General features: G+C 34.9%; 1 protein-coding gene across 5 annotated transcripts in view; it reads left to right on the top strand.

Moving 5' to 3' along the window:
- LOC119639505 (serine-rich adhesin for platelets) overlaps positions 1–26493 on the top strand; it is a 94919-nt gene that overhangs the window by 21035 nt on the left and 47391 nt on the right. For 4 of the 5 annotated variants that reach the window (XM_038036923.1, XM_038036922.1, XM_038036921.1 and 1 more), the window contains exon 3: positions 483–1195. In XM_038036923.1, the coding sequence (XP_037892851.1) occupies positions 605–1195 (591 nt within the window). In that variant the 5' untranslated portion in view covers positions 483–604. The remainder of the gene's footprint in view (positions 1–482; positions 1196–26493) is intronic. The other variant, XM_038036925.1, reaches the window with a different exon arrangement.

Genomic DNA, 26493 nt, shown 5'->3' with positions numbered 1-26493 from the left:
CATCGTCATTATCATTATCATCATCATCGTCATTGTATTTCTTTTTCTACGGAGGACAATATAAGAAAAGTATAAAAATCTGTTTACATGACCGTGACTGTCTGAAAGTAATAATAATAAGCATGCACGAGAAATAAAAGTGTAGTGTATGAGAGAGCTTGTAAGCGAGCGTGTGTGTGGGAGCTCTTATAAGAAAACATAAATGTGAATGTCGGTTTTTTTCATTCTTTGTAAACATGAACAAGCGTGAAATATGTTTTAGCAAAAAAAAAAAATGGAAAAAATCTTCTAAAATAATATAAAGCAAAGCAAGAAAAAGTGAATGAATAGAAAGAAAAAACAAAAAGAAAAAAAAAAATATAGAGCCTAAACAAATATAAGAAAATTCATTACAAATGTGTTAAATGGAAAAAAAAAGTGCGAATAAACAAGTTTTTTTATTTTATCTCTTCTTCTTTTTATTATTATTATTATTATAAAAGCGGCCGAGAAGCAAACTTCGCCAGAGACTTGCAAACATAATAAAAAAAACAAAAAAGGAAAGAAAATCGACAAAAAACCATAGTTACCTCTTAAAATACATCTGCTTAAGCCATTAACAACAATGACTAACCCTTCGATATCATCATTAACAACAAAAACAACAGCAACCACAACAGATACATATTCATCTACAGACAGTATCGGAATAACAGTAACAACATTTACAACGACATCTACGCACGTTAATAAGAACAATGAATATCTGTTGCCCACTAGCATGCCAGTCTCAACGGCGTCAACATCTGCTCGCAATAACAAAAACAATTCTATTCCATTATTGTTCGATAATAACGATGATGACGTCGAATTGTGTCGTAGTTGTGGTAAAACAAATACGGAACTTTATGATCTCTTTAATACCGCAAAAACAACAACATCCACAGCGGGAACTGCAACATCAGCAAATACAGCAAATACAACAAATGCAAAAATATCACCTTTTAATACCTCGTCAACCACCTGCTATTCGCATTTAGATGCACAATCAATAGCGCTTGATAACCCTTCATCAGCAATTTCAACATCGGGTTCATCATCTACAAGCGGCAATAATATAGGGTTCGATAGTGTTACGGCTACAGCCAAAGCTACGGCAAAGGGTCAAAGTAATATGGAGAATATTTTGCAAGAAATGCATATTTGGCAATTGCAGGTGAGTGAAATGTAGCAAAATTGTTTCCGCTTTTTTTTTTGTTCTTTTTTTCTTTGTGGTATATACCCATAATCGCACATAAGCAATCATTAAGTTTCCAAGAGTTGTCTGTGCAAGTTTCCTCTTTAATTTTTTTTTTTTGTTTTTGTTTTTCATTGCTACACTTGATAATACATCGCTCAATAAGTCCGTAAGATAATATATAGATGTTGCGGATATTGATGAGTTCATATAATTTTTAGATAGTCTCGATCTTTCGAGCGAAATATGTCAAAGTTTTATTCCGGCCATTAGTTTTTTTTTTTTTTTTTTTTTTTTATATGACTCGTCCGTCATTGAGAAAATGTCCTCTATTCGTGTAACGCCAAAAAGATGTTAGGAAAAAGAATGATATGAAGAGATGAAGGCCAAGGCCCAGTGAGTGTGTGCCTAAATCGGTAAGTGTTATGCTTTTATCGACTGAGCACTTATTATAGCTAAAATGAAAGCGAACTCTAACGCGCTTGAGTTTTGAACCCACGGACAATTACTTGATGACCATGGTTCTTATCTGCTCGGCTGCTCTGAACGTTACCGAGGGTGAATTCCACAGCGACGATGGCCCACCCAAGTCAATGTGAAATATTACGCTATTCAAGACATAATCTCTTATTACTATTTCTGATGTGTTTCAATTGGAATAACCAGTCTACAACCACCCGTTTCCTTCGACTGAGCACACTCCATGAAAAAGCCCTGTTCGAACTGGATAGTGGATTTGCTCATTTTGCTGTTTAGGCGAAATAAAAAGAATTTCCCCCCTGTGATATGTGACAATGAATAAAACATGGATTCATCATCACCATTCAGACGAGTGGTTATCAAGCGGCGAAACCCGTCCAAGGCAATCAAAAATGCAAAAGTTACGCACAAGTAGCCGAGTAAGTAAGAATCGTGTCTAAAAAGTAAGTACTCGCGGGTCCAAATGTGCAGTGCGGTGGGGTTGCTTAATAGCGTCGCAGCTATAGTGAATGGTCTCAGTCGGTAAAGGCACAACACTTACTGGTTGGTGTAGTATAATGCTGCCAGAACATCCCTTCTCTTTGCCTGCCCTTTCTGGACCACACCGTGTTGCACGACTAGTAAATACTGTCCGAGCGATCGGTTAAGGTTGATTGGGAAAGTTAGAGCATTCGTATTTTGGGACACACATAGTGTAATATTCATGAACACACATGGAGTGCATTCGAATGACGAAATATGAAAGCAGCGGCCCTGATCCTACGTACTTATTGAGCGATATATTGTATATAAAATTCTTCCTTCGTTTAAGAAAGTAACAAAAAGTAAGAAACGGAGATGCCTGAATAAGGATCTAATTATAGTGATGCTCTTGTCTTAGTCATATCCTTAAAAACTGCTTAAGATTAATTTCTTAAATTTATCCCAGAAATAATATTAGCAAAGTGACCAGCAGGTAGAAGAGTGCATTGAAAATGGGACAAGCGACGTCACGATGAAGTCGTCTTAATCATTCAAACTGTTGTGGTCTTTCTTCTTTCTTCAATCTTTTTCATTCACTCACATTAGCAAGTAACGCAAAGCTAAGCCAGCCACAGCTCAATATTTGTAATGTTCGTTCTTCCACGCTCTTCCCTCTTTGCTGTTCGTTATTTGTCTGTAGAGAGAGGAAAATATATTATAGTTAATTGGATACTTCACACTTCGATATGCCTCCAGGTATCGCAACGTCTTTACGTCAAGTCCTTTGAGTTTAGAAAATGAAAGAATAAAACTGAGGATCACTATAAGTCAGGGATCGGTTTATGGTTGTCGTTATCAAGCTATCGAACGATATGAAAGACTAAAACGACACGGTTGCATTTTGGATTGATGGTAGTCTCGTATCGAGTTGAGCTCGCTGCTTGTACATGCAATGGAATATTTATAATATGATCAGTGTGTTTATAACAAAATAACGCTATCGACTCAGTTCTCGTTAATGAAGGCACCATCAACACAAAATGCAAATTCGATATCGAGAACCGTAAACTGGCCTCAGACTTTTTGTCTCTCTCTTATTTCCTCGGTTCGCTATTTGTCTGCAGAAGAAGAAACTAGCATTGTAGTTATTAGGCCTTTGCAAAATATATCGATCTAACCATCCACACGTGTATTCCAAACCAATACAATCAGAGGTGATGTAATGGTTACAATTTATTGGGCAAGATAAGGGTTAATTTTTTTTTTTTTTTTTTTTTTTTTTTGCCTTCAAGAAAACTTGCGTTCCACGAGTTTTATGCTTTGAATACCTTAAACCATTGGAAAGCGCTAAAATCCTGTCACCAGTTCGTGCCTGTACGGCAATGAATATCATTTTTGAAAATTATACATGTCTTTACACGAGCACTTAACCTTTAATTGCTATCGTATTTCACAAGCTTATCTTTCTCATTGATATTCTATCGGCTTTCACATGTCATGTAAACTGACCAAACTTTTTTCGAATAAATGTTTGTGTGTATTTATAAACAAAACGTTGAACTTTCTTAACACATTTCAGCACATATTTATTCAGTTTATTATCATAAAACTGAAATATGATAGTAGTAGTTTTATTACTTCAATAGAACTAATTGCCTGACCTTATAGTCAAGGGATTATCTTGCTTGTGACCTTAAAACTGAAGTAGTTTTTGTTTCTTCATTGCAAACTATCAACAGTGGATATTGGCAACTAGTAGCAAATATTAATGCATAGCTGCACATAAAGGGTCTCTCCCAATATGATTTTCATAATTGCTTTGGTTTTTTTTATGAAACAAAGTTGTTCGATATTCGATAATGTTTGTTATACTCTACAGCACCAAAAGTGCGGAATATATTAAGTTTAAACGATATATACGTAGACTTTAACATATATATGTATTGACTATGTATATATATATATATATATCACAAAGAAACAAGAAAAGAGAAAGAAAGAAAGAGAAAAGAGATAGAAGGGAGATGTGGGTTGCAGCTAGTGGGTGTGTCCCTACTCGGCGCTACAGTGTTATGACTTCCGTAACTGACCACTCACTCACTGTAGGTATGACCAAAGTAAACTTTACCGCACTTCAGATTTTAGCCCGTGAACAGGAGACGTGATTGTCACAATTGAATTGACTCTGAAAAAATATTTGGGCAAACCCTACCGCATTAAGATTTCAAGAATGTGTTATAAGCAGACACATTATAGGAGAACCACCCCACTTTTCGCTTCGCTTTATGTGAAATTCGCCTTTTGAACGAACCGCGTTGTAAAATCACTTCATTATGGCAGACTATTACAAGCGATAAGGGCTAGAGAGAGCAATACACGCCTTAAGGAAAATTTTTCATACTCTTTATTTCAAGTAGACATACAACACATATTGCAGATTACGCAGCAAGCGGCTTCGTTCTGCAACCAATCCTTCTCTTTTTAGAAACTCTCGGGCAACTGTTCCTTCCAAAATTCGTGCTTCCATGCTTTGCACATAACCCAGACAAAGTTTAAATTTTCTTCTTCTTCTTCCTCTTCTTAAGTTCTCACATTTTTCACTTGGTATAAGTGTGTCACACGCCTACTTTGATTTTCCCACATTCCATTTAATTGAACTCGGAATTGAGTTTGATTTACAACAAAAATTAATAAAGAACCGAGGGTTAGACGAGCATCTTTGATTGGATATAAAATACTGAGCGTGCGATTGTGCGAATTGCCGAATGTTACCGAGTATTAACGAAGTCAAGACAAAACTATTTTTTATTCACATCCTCTCTAAATCTGCATTAATGGGCATAAAAATAGATTTCAAAATAATTATTATGATCGCGAGTTTACCTCAACTACATTATGTCTTACACAAGCGGCCAGTCATCGCCCCAAAGTAAATCATAAAAGACAGAAAAGAAAAAAATTGTGTTTTTCTGTCGTTTTTCTTTTCTTTTCTTTTTTTTTTTTTTTTGAGTACAAAAGCTCTGACCAGTGAAATCATGTCAGGCTGCCAGCGTAACATATCTTGACTAACTGCTTCCTTGTCTTTTGCTTCCTATTTGTTTTATCATATATGCACACATGCATAAGTTTTTATGAATGTTTGTTTACCCAGTATTTTCATCCTAAGTGTTATTGACATGTTTCGCATATATATATATATATATATGTATATATATGTCTGTATAATAAATGGAGTGTGAGTGTCAGTCAGTCACATCATATATATGTAGCATATACATAAATATACATATATATATATATATATATATATATCGATGTATTCTCCTAAGTATAAATATGTGTGCGTACGCATACATTTATATATGTATCTTTTAGTTACATATGTGTGTTTGGTGTTTTATTTGCACTCACTTTTATGTTTTATTTACACTTCATCAACGTACTCTGTACACACAAAAACAAATACAAATAAAAGTTCTATTTACTAAAGGGCTTTATTTCCATTTAACCAAAGAAAATATCACACTTAAGCTTCCAATTATTTCTTTTCCCTTTTCCCTTTTTTTTTTTTTTTTTTTTTTTTTTTTGTTTATCGCGCACAAACCTTTATGGTCGTTGTTGTTTATTGCAAGCAAGAGCGGTAGTGTAGTGCAGTAGTACACCGACCGCGCACTATGTAGCCAAAGATTTGTTAATGCATAAAATTTCAAGTTTCAAGTTTTTAGTTTTATTTTCATTTTTATTATTTTTCTTCTCCTTTTTCGTTAACGACGTTATTATTACATTTTAATGGGGTTGTATATGGATGGATATACAAACGCGTTTTGCAAACGAATTCAATATATTTGTGTAGGATTATTAATAAATAATATGGTGCGATAGTGTGATAGAGGATTGTTTGGGACACAGTTGACAAATATGTCTGCCACTCATTCAGGAATTAATGGGAAATATTTTAACAAAAGAAATATTAAATTTCAAGAAATGGTCGAAGGAATTCCAACATAGAAATTTTACTCAATGACCGAATAAAGAGTATGTTTGGGATTTTCAAGTCACAGGACATAGTATAGAATAAAAAGTTCGCTCATAGATTGGAAATTTTCAGCATACTCTAAGATAGAGCAGGATTTACGGGCAGGGTAGTGAGATTATTCTCAAGTTTAAGGAAAGAAGATAACATAAGGAGATCGCAGATTGGGCTTTTTAAATCGTCCCAAGCCCCTCTCCAGATAGGAGAACGAGTTAATGCTTATTGCAGAGATTCTAAGGGAGATCTAAGGCAATTAGCTTAGATAGCTTCCAAGTTTAACATAAAGGCATCGCGTATAGAATTTTTAGACCAGCTCAAGTGACTATCTGCATGGGAGAAGACTTTACCGCCTTTAAGAGATACCTAATGACGGTTAAGTTGGAATTGCTTCAAGTTTAAAAAAGGAAGATATAATCAATAGAGAACTTACAAGCGCTGTTTTTACGTCACCTCGAGTACTTTACGAGATAGGAGAGACCCAATGAATAGCACGCATATGTTGTGTGTGAGTGCATGGCAGACCGACAATTGTGATTTTTAAGTGAACTCAAGTAGGTGGCACAAGAAGGTAATGCTTACTGAGCCTTACAAGGGATGTCTAAGAGTAGTTAAGCCGGATTGCTTTTCGTCAACTGCGTCATCTATGATTGATCTACGGGCAATTAAGCAGGATTGCTTTCAAGTTTAGCCGCATTAGATAACGTGGAAATATCATGTGTAGATTTTTAGATGAATTCGAATCGCTGCCCAGATGAGAGAAAACTATAAATGCGTACTGAGCCGTCTAAAGACGGTTAAGCAAGATTGCTTTCAAGTTTAAGCGCAATGAATAACACATAGATGTCACGTGTAAATCCATTGGAAGATTGACATTGACTTGGGATTTTTAAGTCAACCCATGTGCCTTTCTAGGTGGAAAACGAAGTTAATGCTTACTAAGCACTCTAAGAGATATCTAAAGGCAGTTAAGCAGGATTCCTTTCAATTTTAAGCACAGTAGATAACACGAAAGAATTGCGTGTAGATCCACGGTTAGGCTTAGCATATCGTTTACTAAGCTTTTCAGTCCGTCCGTCGTGCTTTGATAATATTTGGTACGCTGACACGCTTTGGCCCAACTACGAACACTGTTGGAAATGATTGGGATCGGATCACTTAGTCTACTACTCGCCATAAGACCCTTCTTGGAGTAACTATATTAAGCGAAGTCAGAGGAAGGGCATTTACTAGTGGCACATGTTACATTAAAGTGTTTTTACGTACTTTTCTTTCGTTCCATTTTTTCATTATTCTGCATTTCTTTGCTTTGTACATTACTCCATCCCCAGCTCTCTTTTATTTCGCCTATGTCTTTCTATTACATTTGTCTTCATTTCACGTGAAAGTTTATTTTATCCCCACAATTTTGAGCATTGTTTTCTCTCCATCAGCCTTTTTTTTTCATCTCTTTTTGTTCTTCTGAACTTCTTCCTATCCTTCCAAAAAAAAAATTTATTTTGAAATATTAATAAAAAGTGCTTTGCGCGGATTCATATTTTTCTTCCCTTTCGATTTCCTTATTTATGTCATTTTCTTTTTTTTCTTTCACTTTTTCCTTATTCCATTTCGCGAATATTTCAATTTATTCTTGAAAATCTTGGCGAGCTTTATATATATATATATATATATATATATACGTTCATTTTGTTGCCCCCTCCCCTAATATATTTGCTATTACATTATTTTCCTTTCCTTTCATTCTAAATCTATTTTCGCTTTTAAATTTACGCAAGGTCTGGTCGGTTGGTCAATAGAAGAAATCATTGTCACTTATTTTTGGTTTGAACTATTTTTTCCTCTTTCTTCTCTGTTTATTTTTTATTTTTTTTTTTTTTTTTGCATTATTCTTCTTTTGTTATCAATTACAGAAGTGCGAATCTAGGGTGACCTAATAGAAAGTCTCGGCTCGCTGGCTAATAATCAATTCGAAACGTATTATTGTATTGTTGTCACATACACGAAGGATTTCTGTTTTGGACTTTTCCATAATTTATTCTTAAAGTCTATAAAACAAACCAAAAAAAAAAAAAAAAAATTGTTGTGGACATTAAACGAAACACGAACCGGTACAGTTTAAGTTGCTGTGACAGACGAACGAGATTATTTCATGTTCTTCTTCTTCTTCTTATCATCATCATTATTATTATTATTATTATTGGTTGGTCACAGGCATAAATAATTTGTTAATTCAAAAATTTATGAGGATAACAGCATATAATACAGCAACGATTCCTCTCGACCTTTATGGAATTTAAAAAAAAAAAAGGGAAAAAAAAAAAATTGAAAATCAAATCAAATATAGAAAACCAACCATCAACAACATATACACAATAGCAACAAAACAATTTAAGAAAAAGTTAAAACCACAATTTTCGAAAAAAGTTAATTGCATGAGTTAAGGGAAAAAAGCGTACAAATAAAATACAAAATCATAAGCGAAAAATAACAACAACAGCAACAACAATCACATCACATCATCAATATATGCAAGCAGACACGTATATTACAAACATGTATGCAACAACGCAAACCTTATTTCTCAATACAAAAGGCACGCGTATGCATGTAATTGTTTTGTATTGCTAGCGTACGCCCTTTTTCATTGTTTGCCGGATTTGCACGAAACTCATTAACATCAATTTTCATCAGTAAAGTGTGTGTACTTAAGTATAACATATAAATATCTAGATTTATATGTATATTCTAGATACATACATACATACATACATATGCATACACACACACATATATATATATATATATATATGCATCTATACATATATATTTAATGTAAATACATATATACATAAATATACACTTATATATATATTTAATGTAAATGTAAAAATTGGTAGGAAGGCATGTAGGTAGAGTGTTAACATATAACATAGTATAGAGATGTTTGCCGGTCTGTTTGCTTGCTTGCTTGCTTGCTTGTTTGTCTGTCTATTCGGTTGTCTGCCTGACTGACTGCCTGCCTGCTTGCCTGCCTGCCTGCCTACCTAATACTACTGCTATTGCTACTGCTGCTGCTGCTACTACTACTACTACTACTACTACTACTACTACTACTACTACTACTGCTACTATTTCTGTTGCCATTGCTGTTGTTGTTGCCTGTTATTGACAATTCTACGCTAAATATTTGTTGACTTCGTTTGGCTGTTGCTGCTGCTATGGCAGTTTTTTTCTTATTTTTTTTTTTTTCATTTCTTTCTTTCTTATTTTCAAAAATTTTTATTTGATTGTCCCCTAATATCAAAAACAAACTTTAGTTTTCACGTATTTATATATATATATATATATATATAATCGAGAAAATCTTCTTTTCTTCCTATGCACACATCCCAAAGCACATTAAACATATAGACGCACATGCCAAGCAGACAACATTCGTCGCATTTGACTTATTTTAAATATTATTATGGGATGGGGGAGAGAACAGAGAGTGATGACGACTGAAATCTCACTACTGTTAGTAAAACACTTGAAAAAAAAAATCGTACACGTGCATTATGTTTAATATAATATAATAAGAAGCGCTGAGTTTTCATATAGATTAACCGAGATATACATACATATGCATGCAGAAGACTTTTATAGAGAGAGAGAGAGAGAGAGAGAGTGAGCGAGAGAGTGTGAGAGAGAGTGTGAGAGAAAGAGTGAACGTGGAATGTATAGGTTGCGTGTGGGAGTAGAAAGAGAAGTACAATAAGGGTGAAAGGCAAAAGAGAAAGAGAGGGAAAAAAAGGAGACAAAACGAGAGAAAAGTCATTTTAATTTTTACACGGTGATTACCAAATTATTGTATTTGTATTGTGTATATGTTTCGTTATTATTACGGTTGGTGTTGTTGCTCCTAATGCTGTTGTTGTTATTTAGCTTCATTCTTTACAGATTTGATTTGATTTCATTTCATTTATTTTCCAAAAATATTCACTTATAAATGTGTTTTGTTCTAAGCAAGCACATGCATGCGTGCATGCAGGCTTACTTTACTTTTACTTTACTTGCCTTCTTGCTTGGCAGCAGATAAGTTCTACGGACGATTGTTCGGCTCGTTCGTTTGTTCGTTCGTTCGTTGCCATAGAATAAAATCTATTACGCTTACACATATACGTTGGATTTGTTATGAATGAAATACAAATCCTTAGCTGTTATTAATGTTGTTTTCTTTTTTTTCTTTTTCCTTTTTTTTTTTGTTTTTTCATTCGATGATGTTGATGTTTGGCACCACGCAACAACAATTAATTGTTGTTGGCACGTACTTATTTCAGTTATGTACGTGAGTTAATCGCAAGACATTATTATTTTTGCTTTTCCTTTTACTTATTTATTTATGTATTATGTATTATTATTATTTCGATTTTTGATATATATTCACACACATACACATATATATATATATATATATTTTATTTTATTTTTTTTTTTTCTTTCTTAAAACAATTTGAAAAGCTTTAAAATAATCTGACACAAGGTTAAATTCGATTTTTATTAATTGTTGTTGGAATTTTGATTGTTTTCGCTTCCGTTTTTTGTTTTCTTTTTTTTGGTTGCTTCTGCTCTTGCTGCTGCTGCTGCTAGGTCGACTAGGTAGTCATTAATTTAGCTTATTATGAACTTTTATAGAATTTTGCGATTTGAATACGTTTTCAAAAGTCTTTCGTTACTAAGAGGAAATCTGTAAGGGTTAGTTGTTGCGGTGGGGTTAAGAGTTTTTAATAATTTATTTTTTTTTGTACTTTTTGTCTTTCAAAAGAGAAATCTTTTCATTTTAAATCTGATCAATTTTGCTAATTTTATAAATACAATAATGATGATACCTGAGAATTATTTTTTTATTTTCTTTGTTAATGAGACTATTGTGTTATGTGGATACATAAAATGAGATTATGATAATCGAATGTTATCTGAACCTAATTACCTTTTCACAGAAAATATCGCCATAAAAAAACCCTCAGTTTGAGGCTTTGAGAGTTTTTTATATTCTTATTATTACGCTATATTATAATTATTATTTTTTTAACCATTATTCACTATCGTTGTTCACTATTGAAAATGGAGCCAAGTGAAAACATTTCAAGGACCGGGGGCCACTTTTAAACACCACGTGTCCCTTTTGCTTAATACAGTTTTTCATTAAACGAGTTTCAAAAATAATACATTATATGGGAAATCGTCGAAAAAGTGGTTGGACCCAAGCTATTTTTAATAGCATTCCTCAATCAAATTTCATCAAAGTATCTCAAAAATTGCGAGCTTTAGGTTAAACACAAGAACATGAATAATACGAACAAAGGCAGCAAACATTTCAGCCAAGACATGGTACAATAAAAGGTAAGTCTATCTGAAGTCGTTTTGTATATATTCGCACAAACTTAACATAACTTTGCGACTCTTGCTGTAGGATATAAAAAGCAAGCCGGGCCACATGATATTCGATATTCGATCGTGGCCAAATTTTTAATACTTAATAGCCTTATCTGTGATAAAGAGTGATGTGATGAACAAGCTCTCTCTTTTGGTGATGTCAATGTAGACAATCCGGCCGACAATCCTTGATATTTTGAGCATCAAAATACAAAACGATAGACAGAAGATGTGCCTAAAGTGCCGATGGACGCAGTCGAGGGCTTAGGTGTTTTAAAACGATGCAAAAATGCTTCACTGCAGCTGCTTTTCTTAGGAAGATATCCGTCTGATATATCTTATAAAAAACACTATGAGTAGAGTTGCGTATAAAACTCTATTGTCACCATTTCTCGAAGAAAATATGCCGTGGGTATGGAAATTTCGGAAGGATAAAGATCCGTAAAATTCATTTCACGTGATTTCAGGACCATAGCTGGGATATCATTGAATGATCGACAGACTAACGTCGTCAATATTATCGCGATTTTTTAGGGAGCTTTGAGTTTTTAAGTTTCCTGAACCAATAAAAAGGATTTGTTGGAAAATATTCATGCCCACTAGGGACTTGTTCTACGTTCGAAATCGATGATAAGTAAAAACGTACACCAACTTTTCTGTTCATCTGTCCGTATTGATATAAGCATGTACTCATCTTACGGCAAGGACTGAATTAGTCCTGCGTTTACACAATCTATTGCGATTATATATATACTTCATCCGTCATTAGTGGTAGGCTTAAGACGTTTATCAACCTTGGCTTTTTAAAATAATCATTTAAATGATATTATTAATGCAATTGATTATGCATTCATATATGGGCAATTGACACAATATCGTAAGCATGTATTACAAATCAGGGAGCAGTGTAAGCATCGCAATCTGTGATTTGTAAAACCCGGGCGAATTCTGATCATACATTACTTGCGGTACAGGGAATATTAAATTAGTGCAGATGTATGTAATTCGCAGAATGGCTTCAGAGAGGCCCACCTTTTATTAGAAATTGATCCGGAGTCGACCTAAGGTTGTCTGTCCGTCCACCCATGTAACTTTGTGTTTACGCTGCCGGTCGTAATTTTCGACATATTTTGATGAAATTTCGTATGCCGTAGTACTTTGAATCAAAGGCGAATGCTATTGAAAATGGTTCAGATCGGTTCACTTTTTCGATCACTGTGCATAAAACGCACTATTCTGAAAAATACTTGTAAGGAAAAAATTTGAAATTTTCAAAATTTCTTTACAAAAGTGATTAAGTAATAGTCTTTCAACAACGTTGGTGGTTGGTGTGAAAACCTCGGGCCGGCCGGCAATTGTTTTAAACCCCCTCCCATATAAACGATCCCGCGAAAATTGTAATTTCAAAACAGTCTATTTTTCAATATTTCGTGGCGACAATTGGCTCATAATAATGAATTGACAATGCAATCAGGCTTAGCGAATTTGGGCCAGGTATATTTTTTGAATACCCCCCTGCATAAGGATTCTCCTGGAACGCAAACACTTATTTACCAAAAAGTGCTAATTGTTGATTTTTTTTTGTTATGTAACTTTGTTGTTCATGACGACAATTTAATATATAAACTAAGTGGATCTAATTTGAACCATATGGGTTCATCTCTTGGCCCCACTTCATTTAAGATATCTAAAAAGTAGTTAGTCTTCCGGAAAAAGGCTCCATTTTTAACGGTAGGATATTAGGATCATAAATGTCTAACATTTGAGACCCTAAGATGTATAGGCGTTATCACATCTTCCTATATGGGGGCTTTCATAAAAATTGTGCTTTTGCATAAAAATAATGTGTAACTGCACTACGCGAGATGTTGTAGGATTAACGGCGTTGTCTGACGATAATGTTCTTACTCGTTTTAAGCAAACCTTTTTAGTTACTTGTGGAACATGCATTCTATGCGCCAGTTGCGCCACATTCTAATGCGTAGCTGGGTGAGAAAAATGCATTCTTCCGGTCATATGTCATGCATTGGGATATTGAAGACGGCTAGAAGCCGAGCAGTTATAGCTTTATAAGCATTTACTTTAGCGTTTTTCATTGCTTATGATCACCTAAGAAACCCATACAATGTCGTTTTCATAGTTGTAGCAGAACGCACATTTTGGCCAGTGAAACCGCAGACCTCGGATTTTTTTAATTTTCAGATTAATTTTTAATAACAATTTGCTCCAAAATCAAAAATATTAACGGAATATGGAACTTGTGTTCGCATTGTTGTCCCAGTACTTGAGAATCGAAACACATACACATACATACGTTCGAGCAATTGTTGTTGCATATTTTTAGATCTAAAGTCTTCATCTCCGTCCCAAGCGGAAGTAGTTAATCATCAAAAGAAAAGAAAGAAAACTTTGATACAAATTTGTAACAACATTTTATAAACATTTGCTTATTAAGCGAGATGTTATCAATGAAGAATAAAATCTCTGTAACAATGATTAAATTACCCTTCGATCCTTATGCTTATTACAGTTTTTTTGTTATTTTTCTTTTTTTTTTTTCTTTTTTCGTTAAACAATAACATTCTTTAACAATTGTTGTCGATCAACTGAAAGCCGGCGAACATATGCGTTTGTTGTTGCTCTGTATATATATATGTTGCATCAAGTCAGGCAACAATATGTGCACATAAGTGCACATATATATACATATATATATATATATATATATATATACATGTATATAGTAGTCAGACGCGTATAGATATCTTTTCGAGGGAATGTGATGTGTTTTGCGTGTTTTGCATTGAGTTGAGTTGAGTTGAATTGTGCGGTTTTGTTTCTTTTAATTTCATTTTTATTTACTTTTTTTTTTTTTCGCTTCTCCTTTTGTAATTTACTAAATGTCACAACATGTGGTGCGGTTAAATGAAAATTTTTTGTATAGCAATAGCGTAATAATAAAATGAAACAAATTAAGGAAGAACGAATTTCGAATGAAATTTAGTTTATGTATATATGTATATATGTATGTATGTATATAGATAGCGAATAAAAAACAACAACAATTATAAAGAAGACGAAGTGAACAAGTCGTATGTCGTTTAAGGGGAATTTTGCATACCTTTCAGGGAAGTTAAAAAAATCATTTTTTTTATTCTTTATTTTTTTTTTGTTTGTTCCTTTTAATTGTAAGCCTGTTACACAGAACCAATGCAGACCGCACAGCATTAACCGCCATTGGTTAGATTTTTGTCTGCTGTGAATTATAAAAATTTTCATTTGTTTTTTCCTTTTAATATGACCAATGGTTCATGGGATATCCCTTTTGCATGTAATGCGGTAATTGTGGGAAAGAAATAGGCGAAATTCAACCGAGATGCGGAGAGCAGCCGTAGTCTAGTGAATGTGCGGTTAGCCGAGGAATGTTATGCCGACACCATAACACTATAGCTATGACAGAGTGTAACCAAACAGCACCCATATTTGACCTCGCGAACACAGACTTTGTAGTCTCGGCTCTTATTTACCCGGGTATGCGGCATCTCATTAGGAAAATGCTAAAGCTTAGGAGTTTCTTCTTTTATTTCGTTCTGTCTTTATGGGCGGATGATATTCTTTTACCGTAATCTATCTATATTTCACTCTTCTATCTGAAGTTTTATTTTCTTCCGCTAAAGATTTAAAGAAGAGCAAAAAAAGGTTAAACAATTAGAAAAGCATGACTCACTACCCAATCTAATTTTAAAATTAAATACCAAACGAACTGAAACTTTGAAAAGATCGAAAATAGTTTAGATTAGATCAAAAGATCAACGGATGACGGATGGACTTGGCTACATGTATTTAGTAGCCAGCTTTCGCTTTAAAATAGGAATATCTGTACCTGATTCTACCTTGGTGTGCAAATTTTGAAGGTGTACAGAATCATAAGCACTAAATATTTTTCGAACAAGAGATTTACCCCTATACTACACTCTTCCACAGTATACTAAACACAGAATACCGTTTTCCTGGCCGAGTGATTCAGTCTCGCAGTGATACGCTTGGGCCTGATCCCGAATTTGTACGCCTTCGGATTTCCAAAATAGAACCACCTTTCATACCTGATTAGGATACAATTCAAAAAAGGCTTCCATATGTATCGTTGCGTCAATGAGAAAACGCTCTGTACTTGGCAAAAAACTAAATCTGGTAGAAAAATATATTTTCGTGTTGCGATATGTGCTTGCATTACGACTGCTTATTGTTACCCGATTTCCCTGCGTAGAATAAAAACTAAATTTCAGTCCTCTATGTGGTCTGCACATAGTATTATGGCCGTCTCTGAACAAATTCCGGTTTCATATTCACATGCCTAGTAGGTGGCAGCTCCATTGTCCTATCTAAATATTTCCAATGCTATCAGAAGGAAATTAAGAAATAATTTTAGAATAGAGGTATCTACCCTTGCTGCTTTAATTCTTCTTTTTAAAAAGAAGAAGAAGAAGAAAAAGCTAAATTAAAATTTTGGTCTCTGGAATCGAATTCAATCTATACGATCTCGCTTTCTACGTGCTTCTTTTTAGGTGCTTGAAATACCGATATTAGGTAGAAGGCATGCTCGCACATGGTTGCATTGTTTCAGAGCACCCAAAGAAAATATACGCGTACTCTCTACTCCACAATGTTTATTTTCGATGTTGTCGCATATAACAAACACTATATGACAATAATTACAATATGTATCGTGGCATTGTATCGTTCCATGCTTGATAAAAATAAAACAAGAAAGCATACTGAGAAGATACCCGCACATCAAATATTGTTCGCAAGGAAAACAAAAAGCATTAAGCGCAAGTAGGAAAATATGATTTGTTTTTGGACGAATCTTTTATGCCCATCATCTATACCTTATCCAGGTTCAATTGTCAGTGTGATGATATACTTCGCCTATGGCTTCGGCTTCGGCCTAGTGAAAAGCGAAAGGCAGTGGCAACCTTATGGAGGAATATTTGCCATAGACGCGTGCATACCTTGATCAATTCAGAATTTAATGAGTCATGATCATGGAAGTACGCAATCTTCTGAAGTCTTCTTCTGGATGTCATAAACTTGTTGACGAAATGAAGATGCCTTCAAACTTCCGCTGTTGAGTATAAAAATAAATAAATAAAAAACCAAACAAGGAAAAAATCGTACATTTCCTCCTCTAGAGCAAACATTAAATAACCATCAACTTGGGTAAAGAAATAAAAATCGCATAGAGGCTACATAAGTTGCATTTCTGGTACTGAGCCAATAGAGACTTTTTTTTTTTGCTTTTTCCTTTTTTGCATGGAGCACTTAGTTTTTTTTTTTTTTTTTTTTTGTTTAGATAAATTTTACATTAATATCCGGGCAATAGATTGTAAATTATAATTAAATGTCATATGCATTTTGAAAATCTTTGTTTATTAGAGTTTTTAATGGTAATACTAAGCACCCTCTTACGATAATATTTAAGACTTTAAATTATCTCTCTACAGACAGGATTGTTTTTCCTGAATTTTGTATCTTAACTTAATCTGAGCGATATAGTTATAGGATAGCAGTATTACTTTAGCCGGCAGTCATGCCACATACATATATTAACACCATCGGGAGGTTCCGTCCGTTTCGCTTAAAAGATGTTGCCAGAAATACGCCCGCGTTCATTTCACGCATACCTGGATGTCTCGCTTTATCATGGACCGAGCAAGTGAACTAAAGCGAAGATGATTCATGTTCATATATTAAGTGAGACGCGATCGAGGCGATCTTGTACGCACGACCATTGATAAAGTTCATTTACATCACTCTATTTTCGAACGAATTCGAACAAGGAAGAAATACCGCAGAGAGGCGTAAAAATTTAGCTTAGTGACGGTTTAATGTTTAGTGACGGTACAGTTTCCGACAAAATATGCAGAAGATAATTTAACAAATTTCAAATAGGTGATTTAGAGATGCTCACTCTAGGCGACCATCTTCGATCGACAGCAATAATGTAAGAGCAAAGACCGTTTTGTATAACACTAGAGATTATGGAAAGACTTGATTTAGCTCGGAATTCGGAAACTAGAATTTTGTATTATTTTAAAAACGGACAGAACTACATGGTAGATATATATATGTACATATATATATATATATATATTACAAGCAGTCACTTAGAGGATGACCTATACCTACACGTAAAGTACGGTGATGATCAAAAAGAAGTGGGGAGAGAAAGATATATGGAAAGGTTGTAGCCTTAGCTGAAGTGTGTTAATGTCAGCTGTTAATGTCTGCACCTGATGTGAAGCCTAATTAGACGAGTTTCCTAGAACCATTGGCGAAGTAATGAGAGAAATAGAACTTTCGTCAGTCGGACTTGCAAGACAATCCTGTAGGAGAGAAGAACTAAAGTACCAAACTGAAAGTTTGGTTTTGGTCCAAATCTTTTCCTTTTGGCAGGGCGAGGCCTACCAATTATTTTCTAATCTAATTATTTAATGCCCTGGCCTTTGGAGCTACCCTAGCCGCCACGAGTACCCTTTGAACGGCCACACTCAAGGGGAAGTGCCTCACACATTGGTTGAACCCATTTCAAGCAAAGAACCATTTGTCAACTTGTTTAAAGCATGGTTGTGTATACCAGCTTCTACCGACGTTTCTTGCATGGTATATATAAGAGGAAGCTTTGCATTCGAATTATTCGTAGTTCTTTGTAAGCCATTCAACAATTTACCCCCCGGATTTATAATACTAGGAGAAGCGCAACTTTGCGCATGCCAGGCACCTTGTTACACTTCATTATCTTCAGCCCCCTCCATAACCATATGGTTACATCCTGGGCTTCAAAGGAAGCTTGATTACGCGGTGAGGACGTCTGCACGCAGACGACCTTCGACAGTCTTGATGACTCTGTAAGGAAAGGACATCCGTCGCTGAGGAAACTTGGCTATGCAGTAAACTTACGTCATTTTAATCGACTTAAACCGTACGTTCGCAAAGCCTTCATCACTACGTGAAACTACCTAAAGGTTGTAAAAGGTGTGCATACATGCTAGCTATAGAATTCATTGTTACGGCAGCAACGTTAGCGCCGCTAATTGTATCAATCGTAGGTAGTTGCGGTAGAAGTATCAGTATTTGCTGATAATTGTCAGTTGATGATAATCAGCACGCGATACTACTCAAATTGAATACATTGCTAATTGTGTTGAAAACGCTCGAATTATCATTTGTTTTTGAAAGTAATCATATATTTTTGTGACATTTGGTTGGAGGCCGTTTTCAATTATTTATAAAAAGGTCTAATTATGACAGCGGTAGTAGTGTCCCTGTCATTGCTTCCGCATCGTTTTTATTGACAGTTTCTTTGAAACTTGATGATAATAATGTCAACACTCCACAACATTTGCGGAGGCACTCTATTAATTTACCGTTCTATCATTGTCGTCATGAATTATTTAATTCCTTTCATGTGGTTTGCAATAAACCCTAGCGATTATTATCGTTTGTCCTTCTTTTGTGATTCGGTCACATGTTAATAGTTCAAGCTTTACGATATTAATTAAATTATTATTTTTTTTCACTATACCATACACTTGTTGTTGTACCAGGGTACATTAAATTTGTGTGAATATATACAATACCGAGTGAAACTTCAGATAGATCTATCTTTTATTATACCGATCGATTCCGAATGACTTGCTGAAACGATCTACCCCTGTCTGTCATCTGTCCATAGTGCATTCTGGAGTTCGATCTAATAAATTTTGAGATATTTTCCTGGGATTTGGTAGACCGATAGGTTTTGACACAAGATGGAGTCACATTGAAAATGGTTCGGATCGGACCACATTTTCGAAAACTTCTTTTACTAAATTTTCTCGCCTAATTTTGATAAGTCAGTATACGACTAACTGTGTTAAGTGAAGTGGTACAAAGCATTTAATGGTAAGGCAGGGTCCGCTCTTATTTTTTTATTTGTTTTTTTATTTCTTAATTACTCATATTCACATACTCACGTATAATGTTAATTGCAATACTTAATGCTATTAATTTATATTTAAAGTACAATATAAATAACTCTAAGCTTCTTTCTATATCGTAAGTGATTACGTTTTATTAAATATATATAATGAAATAAATAAATTGCCAATAACAACAACAAAATTACTGGCCAATGAAGAATGAGGCTGAAGTTGACTTTGCGTCGTTAGCCTCTCATCATCTTTAAGGTTTGTTAGCAACATAAGCTTTTCAAGTTAAGAATTAACTGCAACTTATTTAAAAAGCAATGAGAAAAGTTTTGCTTCCTCGCTTTGTAGGTAGTTAAATGGCAGACCACATGTCCATAGTTTATTTACTCTTATGCTACTACATGTGGCTCGGAAAAACAAATTTTTTTATTTCTATTCAATGTGATAAGAGGGCTTTTGTTACAAGGGTTCCTACTCTTACACACTATGGAAAATCTTAACAAGCACGAATCGTATCATATAATATTCACATTGTAACAATAGTTGATATACTTCTGTATATAGCACAATTATCTCAATATCGGGACAGATTTCTTTGACTATGTTAGCGCGTCCCATAGAAAGAAAGCGCATATCGAGCTCAGAAGCAGAAATTGCGGGGCATAGATTCACATCAGCGGTAACCGGGAAGAGAGTTTAGAATGGCGTGACTTTATGTCAACGGCAACCAGAAATACATTTTTGAATGGCATGAATTCAGGTTAGCGGTAGCCGGGAATAGAGCAGCAACCAGGAGTGGAATTTGAAATGGCGTGAATTCAGGTTAGCGGCAACCGGGAATAGAACTTGAAGTGGAGTGGATTCACGTCGGTGAAAATGAGGAATAGATTTTTGAATGGCGTAAATTCACGTCAGCGACGAGCAGGGATAGAATCTGAAATGGCGTGAATTCAGATTAGCGGTTGCCAGGAATATGTTGTTGGCGGCAGCCGGGAATAGAGCAGCAACCAGGAGTGGAATTTGAAATGGCCTCAATTCAAGTTAGCAATAGCGGGGGATAGAACTTAAAATGGCGTAAATTCACTTCCACGGTAACCAAGAATAGAACTTGAAATGGCGAAAACTCACGTCAAAAGCAACCAGGAGTGGAATTCAAAATGGCGTGAATTTACGTCAGCGGTCGCGGTAAGCACTAGCGGATAGGAGGTAGTTATGAGGGAAATTTCTAGTGAACGAGTATCGACGGCGTAAAGCAATGTGATACGATGGATTGTTGTGGCGTCGAGTCTTATGCACAAATTTCTACTCAATAGCTTAACAGTTTCATTTGCCGGAACAAATTCATAACATAGTATGCGAGCAATGAGATAGTTTTACGACTTCTTGATCATATTAGTCTACGCCGTGTATCATGTATATCTTTCAGTATCTCCGTGATATGTGTACATTTGATTGAGCGAAACCATTTTATCTCCCCCTTTAAGTAATGAAATGTCATAAAAATTGTATTTAACTTCAGTGCACAATGCTTTCAAGTACAAATAAATTAAAAATGCATTTAAAAGTTGAAAGGAATATTTTTATAGTTAGTCACTAAACTAGCCTCCTTTTTTTTATTCGCTTCAGAAAGAAAAAACAAAAAAAAATTATAAAAATTTCATTAAAATGAAATCATATAATAAATGCGTAAACTTTTGAAAGTCTTTTAATATATTCTAACTACATGAAGCAGAAAAAAAAAAAAAAAACAAGAAAAAAAAATGTCTCTTTGTTTATATCTATCTATCCATTAGCGAAAAATGTGCTTGCACTGAGGCTCATAAAAGAAAATACGTGCTCAGCTGTCCTTAGTTGTAATCTGCGAAATATAAAATTTCACATAGAAAATTAAGTCGTGGTATGGTATAAATTCTCTGAGGTGCTTTTACTGGAATGAAAATGATACGAAGCAGAACTTGATTCTTTTTCGTAGGGACTTCTTTTAAGGTTATGTAACGGTATTTGTTTGGTTTTTTCTTTTGAGATTAGATTGTGGAGCTTGTGTTTTCAACTTGGGAGGATACACTTCAAAAATGTCAAACAATTTTTATTGACATAATTATATAGTGCATGTTTGTAGCGACGTGGATACGGGTTTCTGGTTTTCGATAACTCGATCGAATTTACTCTATAACGTTGTGGATTATAAACTCACTGTAACAAGTAGAGAGAGACCTTATAGCTGTTGATAAGGTATGCATTCTTCTTACCATCGAATGAAAAATCTTTCAATTGTAAATTGCTGTAGAGTAACATGTTCAAAGTACGATCGAGAAGCATGAATCGGGCATTGGCACCTACACTTATTGCATTCACCCTTTTATGAAATATTTTGGAGAGCTACGCGATCAGGGTTGATTAGCTTAACCAAATGCAGGAACTTTGAATGAGGTAATCACGAGTTCTGTCTTTTAAAGTGATATTCTGACCAAAAAGTCTTCGCTCGCGAACATTATATAGGGTTCCTGCAGTCCATGCAGCCGCTGGTTATTTGGCGTCACTTCTTTAATCAGCGCGATATTTTGGGCACACGGTTTGAAGAGTTGATTAAAATACTACCTAATAAGGACTCAGAGATGGACAATTTCCGAGAAATGCTTGCATCATCACGTGCACATGTGTTCAGGTACATTGTTCGTTACCCTCCTTACACCTTTACATTTTACTGTGACGTTATGTACGAACTGGAAGACGTCCAAACAATTGCTTATCAATACATTCAAAACGAGTGTTGCCTCTTGAATAAATCGCAAATGAGGCGACCTAACCTCAAAAGGAAAGAATCGGTAAAGACCACCTTAAGAATATGAAGCTATACATTCCTAAGCTATCTATACAAAAGGCATCTTCTTTGACGTAGATTTGCATCAAAATCTTCGTGGAGCTTTTCTAATTTTGATACCTTGCTTCTTCCCTGTCTCTCTCTCTTTCTTTCTTTCGTTCTTTCTCTGTCTCTTTCTCCCTTTGCCTCTCTTCCTCTACTTTTAGGCTGCCTACCTTTTCCCTCCTCTCTCTTTCTCTCTCTGTCTCTTTCTTCCTCTCCCTCTCTCGCTCTTACTCTTTGTTTTCCTGCCTAGTTCCTACCTTCTCTCTGTCTCTCTCCCTCTCTCTCTTCCTTCCTCTTAATCTCCTTTTGTCTGTCTGGTTTTCCCCTCTCTTATCACTCTCTTTCCCACCTTCTTCCTTTGCTCTTCCTCAGACGTTCCTCTCTCTCTATCGCCTTTAAATATCAAACTCCGCTGGTAGAGTCCGGCACGACCGCGATCGCCTATTTTACACAGTTTTCAAAGTTGCCACACTTCCCGTATTCTAATTATTCTTATATTAACTAAATTTTTTATTAAATTAATTTTATTATTTTGTGTATGATTTGTTATTTCATTGTGTATTGTTGAGAAATTTTTAAGTTGAAAGTCCATTAACTGGGAAAATAATTTCAACTTTTAGACCTTTTCAAAGTGTACATTTTCGACAGCCTCCCCAAAGCGATGTCAGACATTATCAGAAAAATTTTATCAGCTTACAATTTCTACTGACGCTATTGGAAGGAGGCAGTATCTTGAGTTAATCATTCGGCGTGTAATCACCGTAATATGTACACGCTATTCAGAAGCTTCCAATTTCGAAAAGATATGATTAAACTTATCTATCCAGCTCGCTTCGCTGTTATTCTAATCACGAAAAAAAATTGAGCAAAAAAACTGATATATAATCTTTGTTGACTACCTTAGATGTGATCTGCCCACAACAATATCCCTTTAATAGATCAACTACCTTAGATATGATTTAGCCACTGGATGAACAACTGAAATCTATCTCATAAATAGTACCGAAAATTTCATCACATTTTGATCAAAAGACAACAAACAAAAGGCCATATATAGCGCCTTAATATCGCGTTCTGATTGTCTCCCATCGTCGCATAATCGTAATCCACCTCAATCGAAATGCATCTTCCTTGGTTTCCTACTTACTTTCTAAACAAATAAATAAAAACAATTTTTTTTTTTTTTTCAAAAATCTTTTCAACTCTGCGACCCTCACATGCTATATATATATATATATATATACAGGCATACGAATATTCTTCTCTTCGAATGTATTCAAATGAATTTAATTCGAAAGACAAAGAAAAGCAAGAAGAAGAAATCATTTGATTCTTTAATCGTTTTGTTTGCTATGCTAAGCTAAAATGCATATAAATTCCAGTTGAATTTATTTGTTTACTTATTATTGTTTTATTTAGATTTGTTTACACCATTTATTATCAGTGAATAATGCTAGAAATTCTATTGAAATTGTTTATTTAAGTGCAAGTAATTTCATGAATATTTTCTCTATGCGCTTAGATCCGAAAATAGTTCCCAATTCGAAACTATAACTTGTTTCAGCTGATAAACGCTGCTCGAGTGATGCTCTATTTAACGGCCGGGGGATCTATATTCCTTTTAAACTTCTCTAAGACAATTTTCCAATTCCGCTGACGCTTACTTATATCATTCGCATGTGATTTGCACGTGCGGGTGCACAATCAAAGAGGATTCTCAACAGGACTCGGGAAAGCTGGGATTGATAAAATAATATTTGAATGTTTCAGTAAACTCCGAAATTTTCCAAATATATGGAAAACGGCTAAAGTTACGTCACACGCTAGAGATAATTTTTGGACTTAACAGTCCACTGGTTTAGTTCTTCTTTACCTTAGAAGGGCCTCTGACGCTATTTGACATAATGGTCTGAGTAATACGCGTAAGTCGATATCTTAAAGATAAACTTGAGACTAAGTGATCCATTGGCTTAGCTCCTTTTGACCTTGAAAAAGCTTTTGACTCTACTTGACATAATGGTCTGACTAGCAGTCTTACGGCATAGGTCGGCATGTTAAAGATAACTCTGAGGCTAAACTATCCATTAGCTGACTTCCTTTTGACTTTGGGCAATCTTTTGACTCTATTTGGTGTAATGATCGCATATGGCCATTGAGGCCGTAATAATTCACTAGTTTAGTTCTTTTTGACCTTAGAGAACCTGTTGACATCATTTTTAGATAATGTCTGTTTATTAAAGTGATGTCTCTTTTGCGTTCTCGCTGCTCGGCGTTAAATTTATTCAAAGTTTCTTGCTTTAAAGGCATTGTTGCGTTTCTCTTTCAGATAAATTTCCTGAATTACTATCGATTCGCGCAGATATTCTGAAGGGATCAATTTCGAGTCCACTTTTATATTCGATTTTCTCTTGTGACTCCCTAAAACTTAATGATTCTTGCGTTACACGTTATACGCCGATAATGTTGATATCGCATCCTGAGATGGGTAGCAAATTGCAAATTGCGATTAATATGAAAATCAATTTTCTAAATAAGTGGAAAATTGAGTCAAATGCTAATAAGGCACAAGTCATCTTTTCAATTCGAATAAAAAAAACAAAACTCTTGCTTCTTTCGTTCACTTCATTTAACAATTCAAGGTCATGAGCACGTTAAGCACTTGAAAGTTATACAGTAGCAAAAGTTTACTTTCCGCAATCATCTTATCAAAAACAAATACAACATTGCCATAAAAATGCTACATCCATTAATAAACAGAAATTCTATACTGAACACTGAATACTGTAAATAATATACTCTTATGTAAGTTTGGTTATTCTTCAATCAAATACATTGTATGCCTGTTCAGTATGAAGTAACTGCACTTCAACGCACATCAAGAATTTGAAAATATGCCAAAATAAATTATTGAAAATAATGCTTCCCTAAGTACATTTATACTAAGAAGAAGAAGAAAAATAGCAAATCGAGCTCCTCTACGAACAAAAATTATTAAATTAAATACAATTAAATAAAAGCACTATAGCATACTACCTATGGTTATTGACGAAGACGTTGTAAAACAAGGCCTTAGGTGGGAAATGGTCGAGGTAGTTGTCAATAGCTTCCGCTCTTAGGTCAAAACACGTCAACGTATCAAAATTTCATCAAAACATTTAAAAGTTGCGGCCTTTACATGGTGGACGGACAGACAGACAAACATCAGAAACTTCGTTGCCAATTTTGGAATCAGTACAAAATAAGTAAAAATACCATAGTTTGGCACAGTCTACAGATACCTTATCAAATACCCTACATCCCCCTACCATATATCGATTTTTCAAAACAAACTGTTTTATGGTAAGAGGGTGAAAAAGTGCTGCAATGGGAACCATTTTCATTAGCCTTTGTCCTCGGGCCAAAACAAGTCAGTTCCAAAGTTGCGGCTTGTAGGTTGAACACAAGGAAACAGGACCGATTCGGGAAATGATTTTCAAAATTTTTCATAAAGTGACTTTCATCGTTCGTTGTAATAACAGATGGGTCTATCTGAAGTCCTTCTAGAGGTTGCATATATCCGAACGAACTAAATATATGCAAAAGCGGTATACGGTACAAAAAGTTTCATATTCAGTTATCACTTATTTAACAACATTCTTTTAAGACAGCTTTTTGTAAACCTTAATACATAACCTATAACACCCAAGCTGTGATGTTTAGTTTTAATCGCAGGCTTTTATTTGTAAATTTTCCTTCGTTATGCTCCTCATAAATATTGTACGACTTCTCGTGTGTTGTTTATTCTTTGCATTCATAATGAGGCAGAATTAAGCAGTCATTTAATATTCTTAAATGCATATATATGTATATAGTTTCTATTAATTTACTCTTTCTGCGATGAAACCAATGTTTAAGCTTTTAAATAAACATGCGGTTGAAAGCGAACCAGCCGCTGGGGGAATGTCCCCTAAACGCGTAACACGTTGATGATCAGAAAGAAGAGGACCAAAGGTCAGCAAGTGTTATGTCTCTTACTCGATCGCACACCAATCGTAATTAAAGACTGATTCGCTGC

Source organism: Glossina fuscipes, unplaced genomic scaffold (genome assembly GCF_014805625.2).
Source record: "Glossina fuscipes isolate IAEA_lab_2018 unplaced genomic scaffold, Yale_Gfus_2 112, whole genome shotgun sequence".
Lineage (NCBI taxonomy): Eukaryota > Metazoa > Arthropoda > Insecta > Diptera > Glossinidae > Glossina > Glossina fuscipes.
Note: the sequence above shows the minus strand (reverse complement) of the source record. Positions and strands in the feature narration are given on the sequence as shown.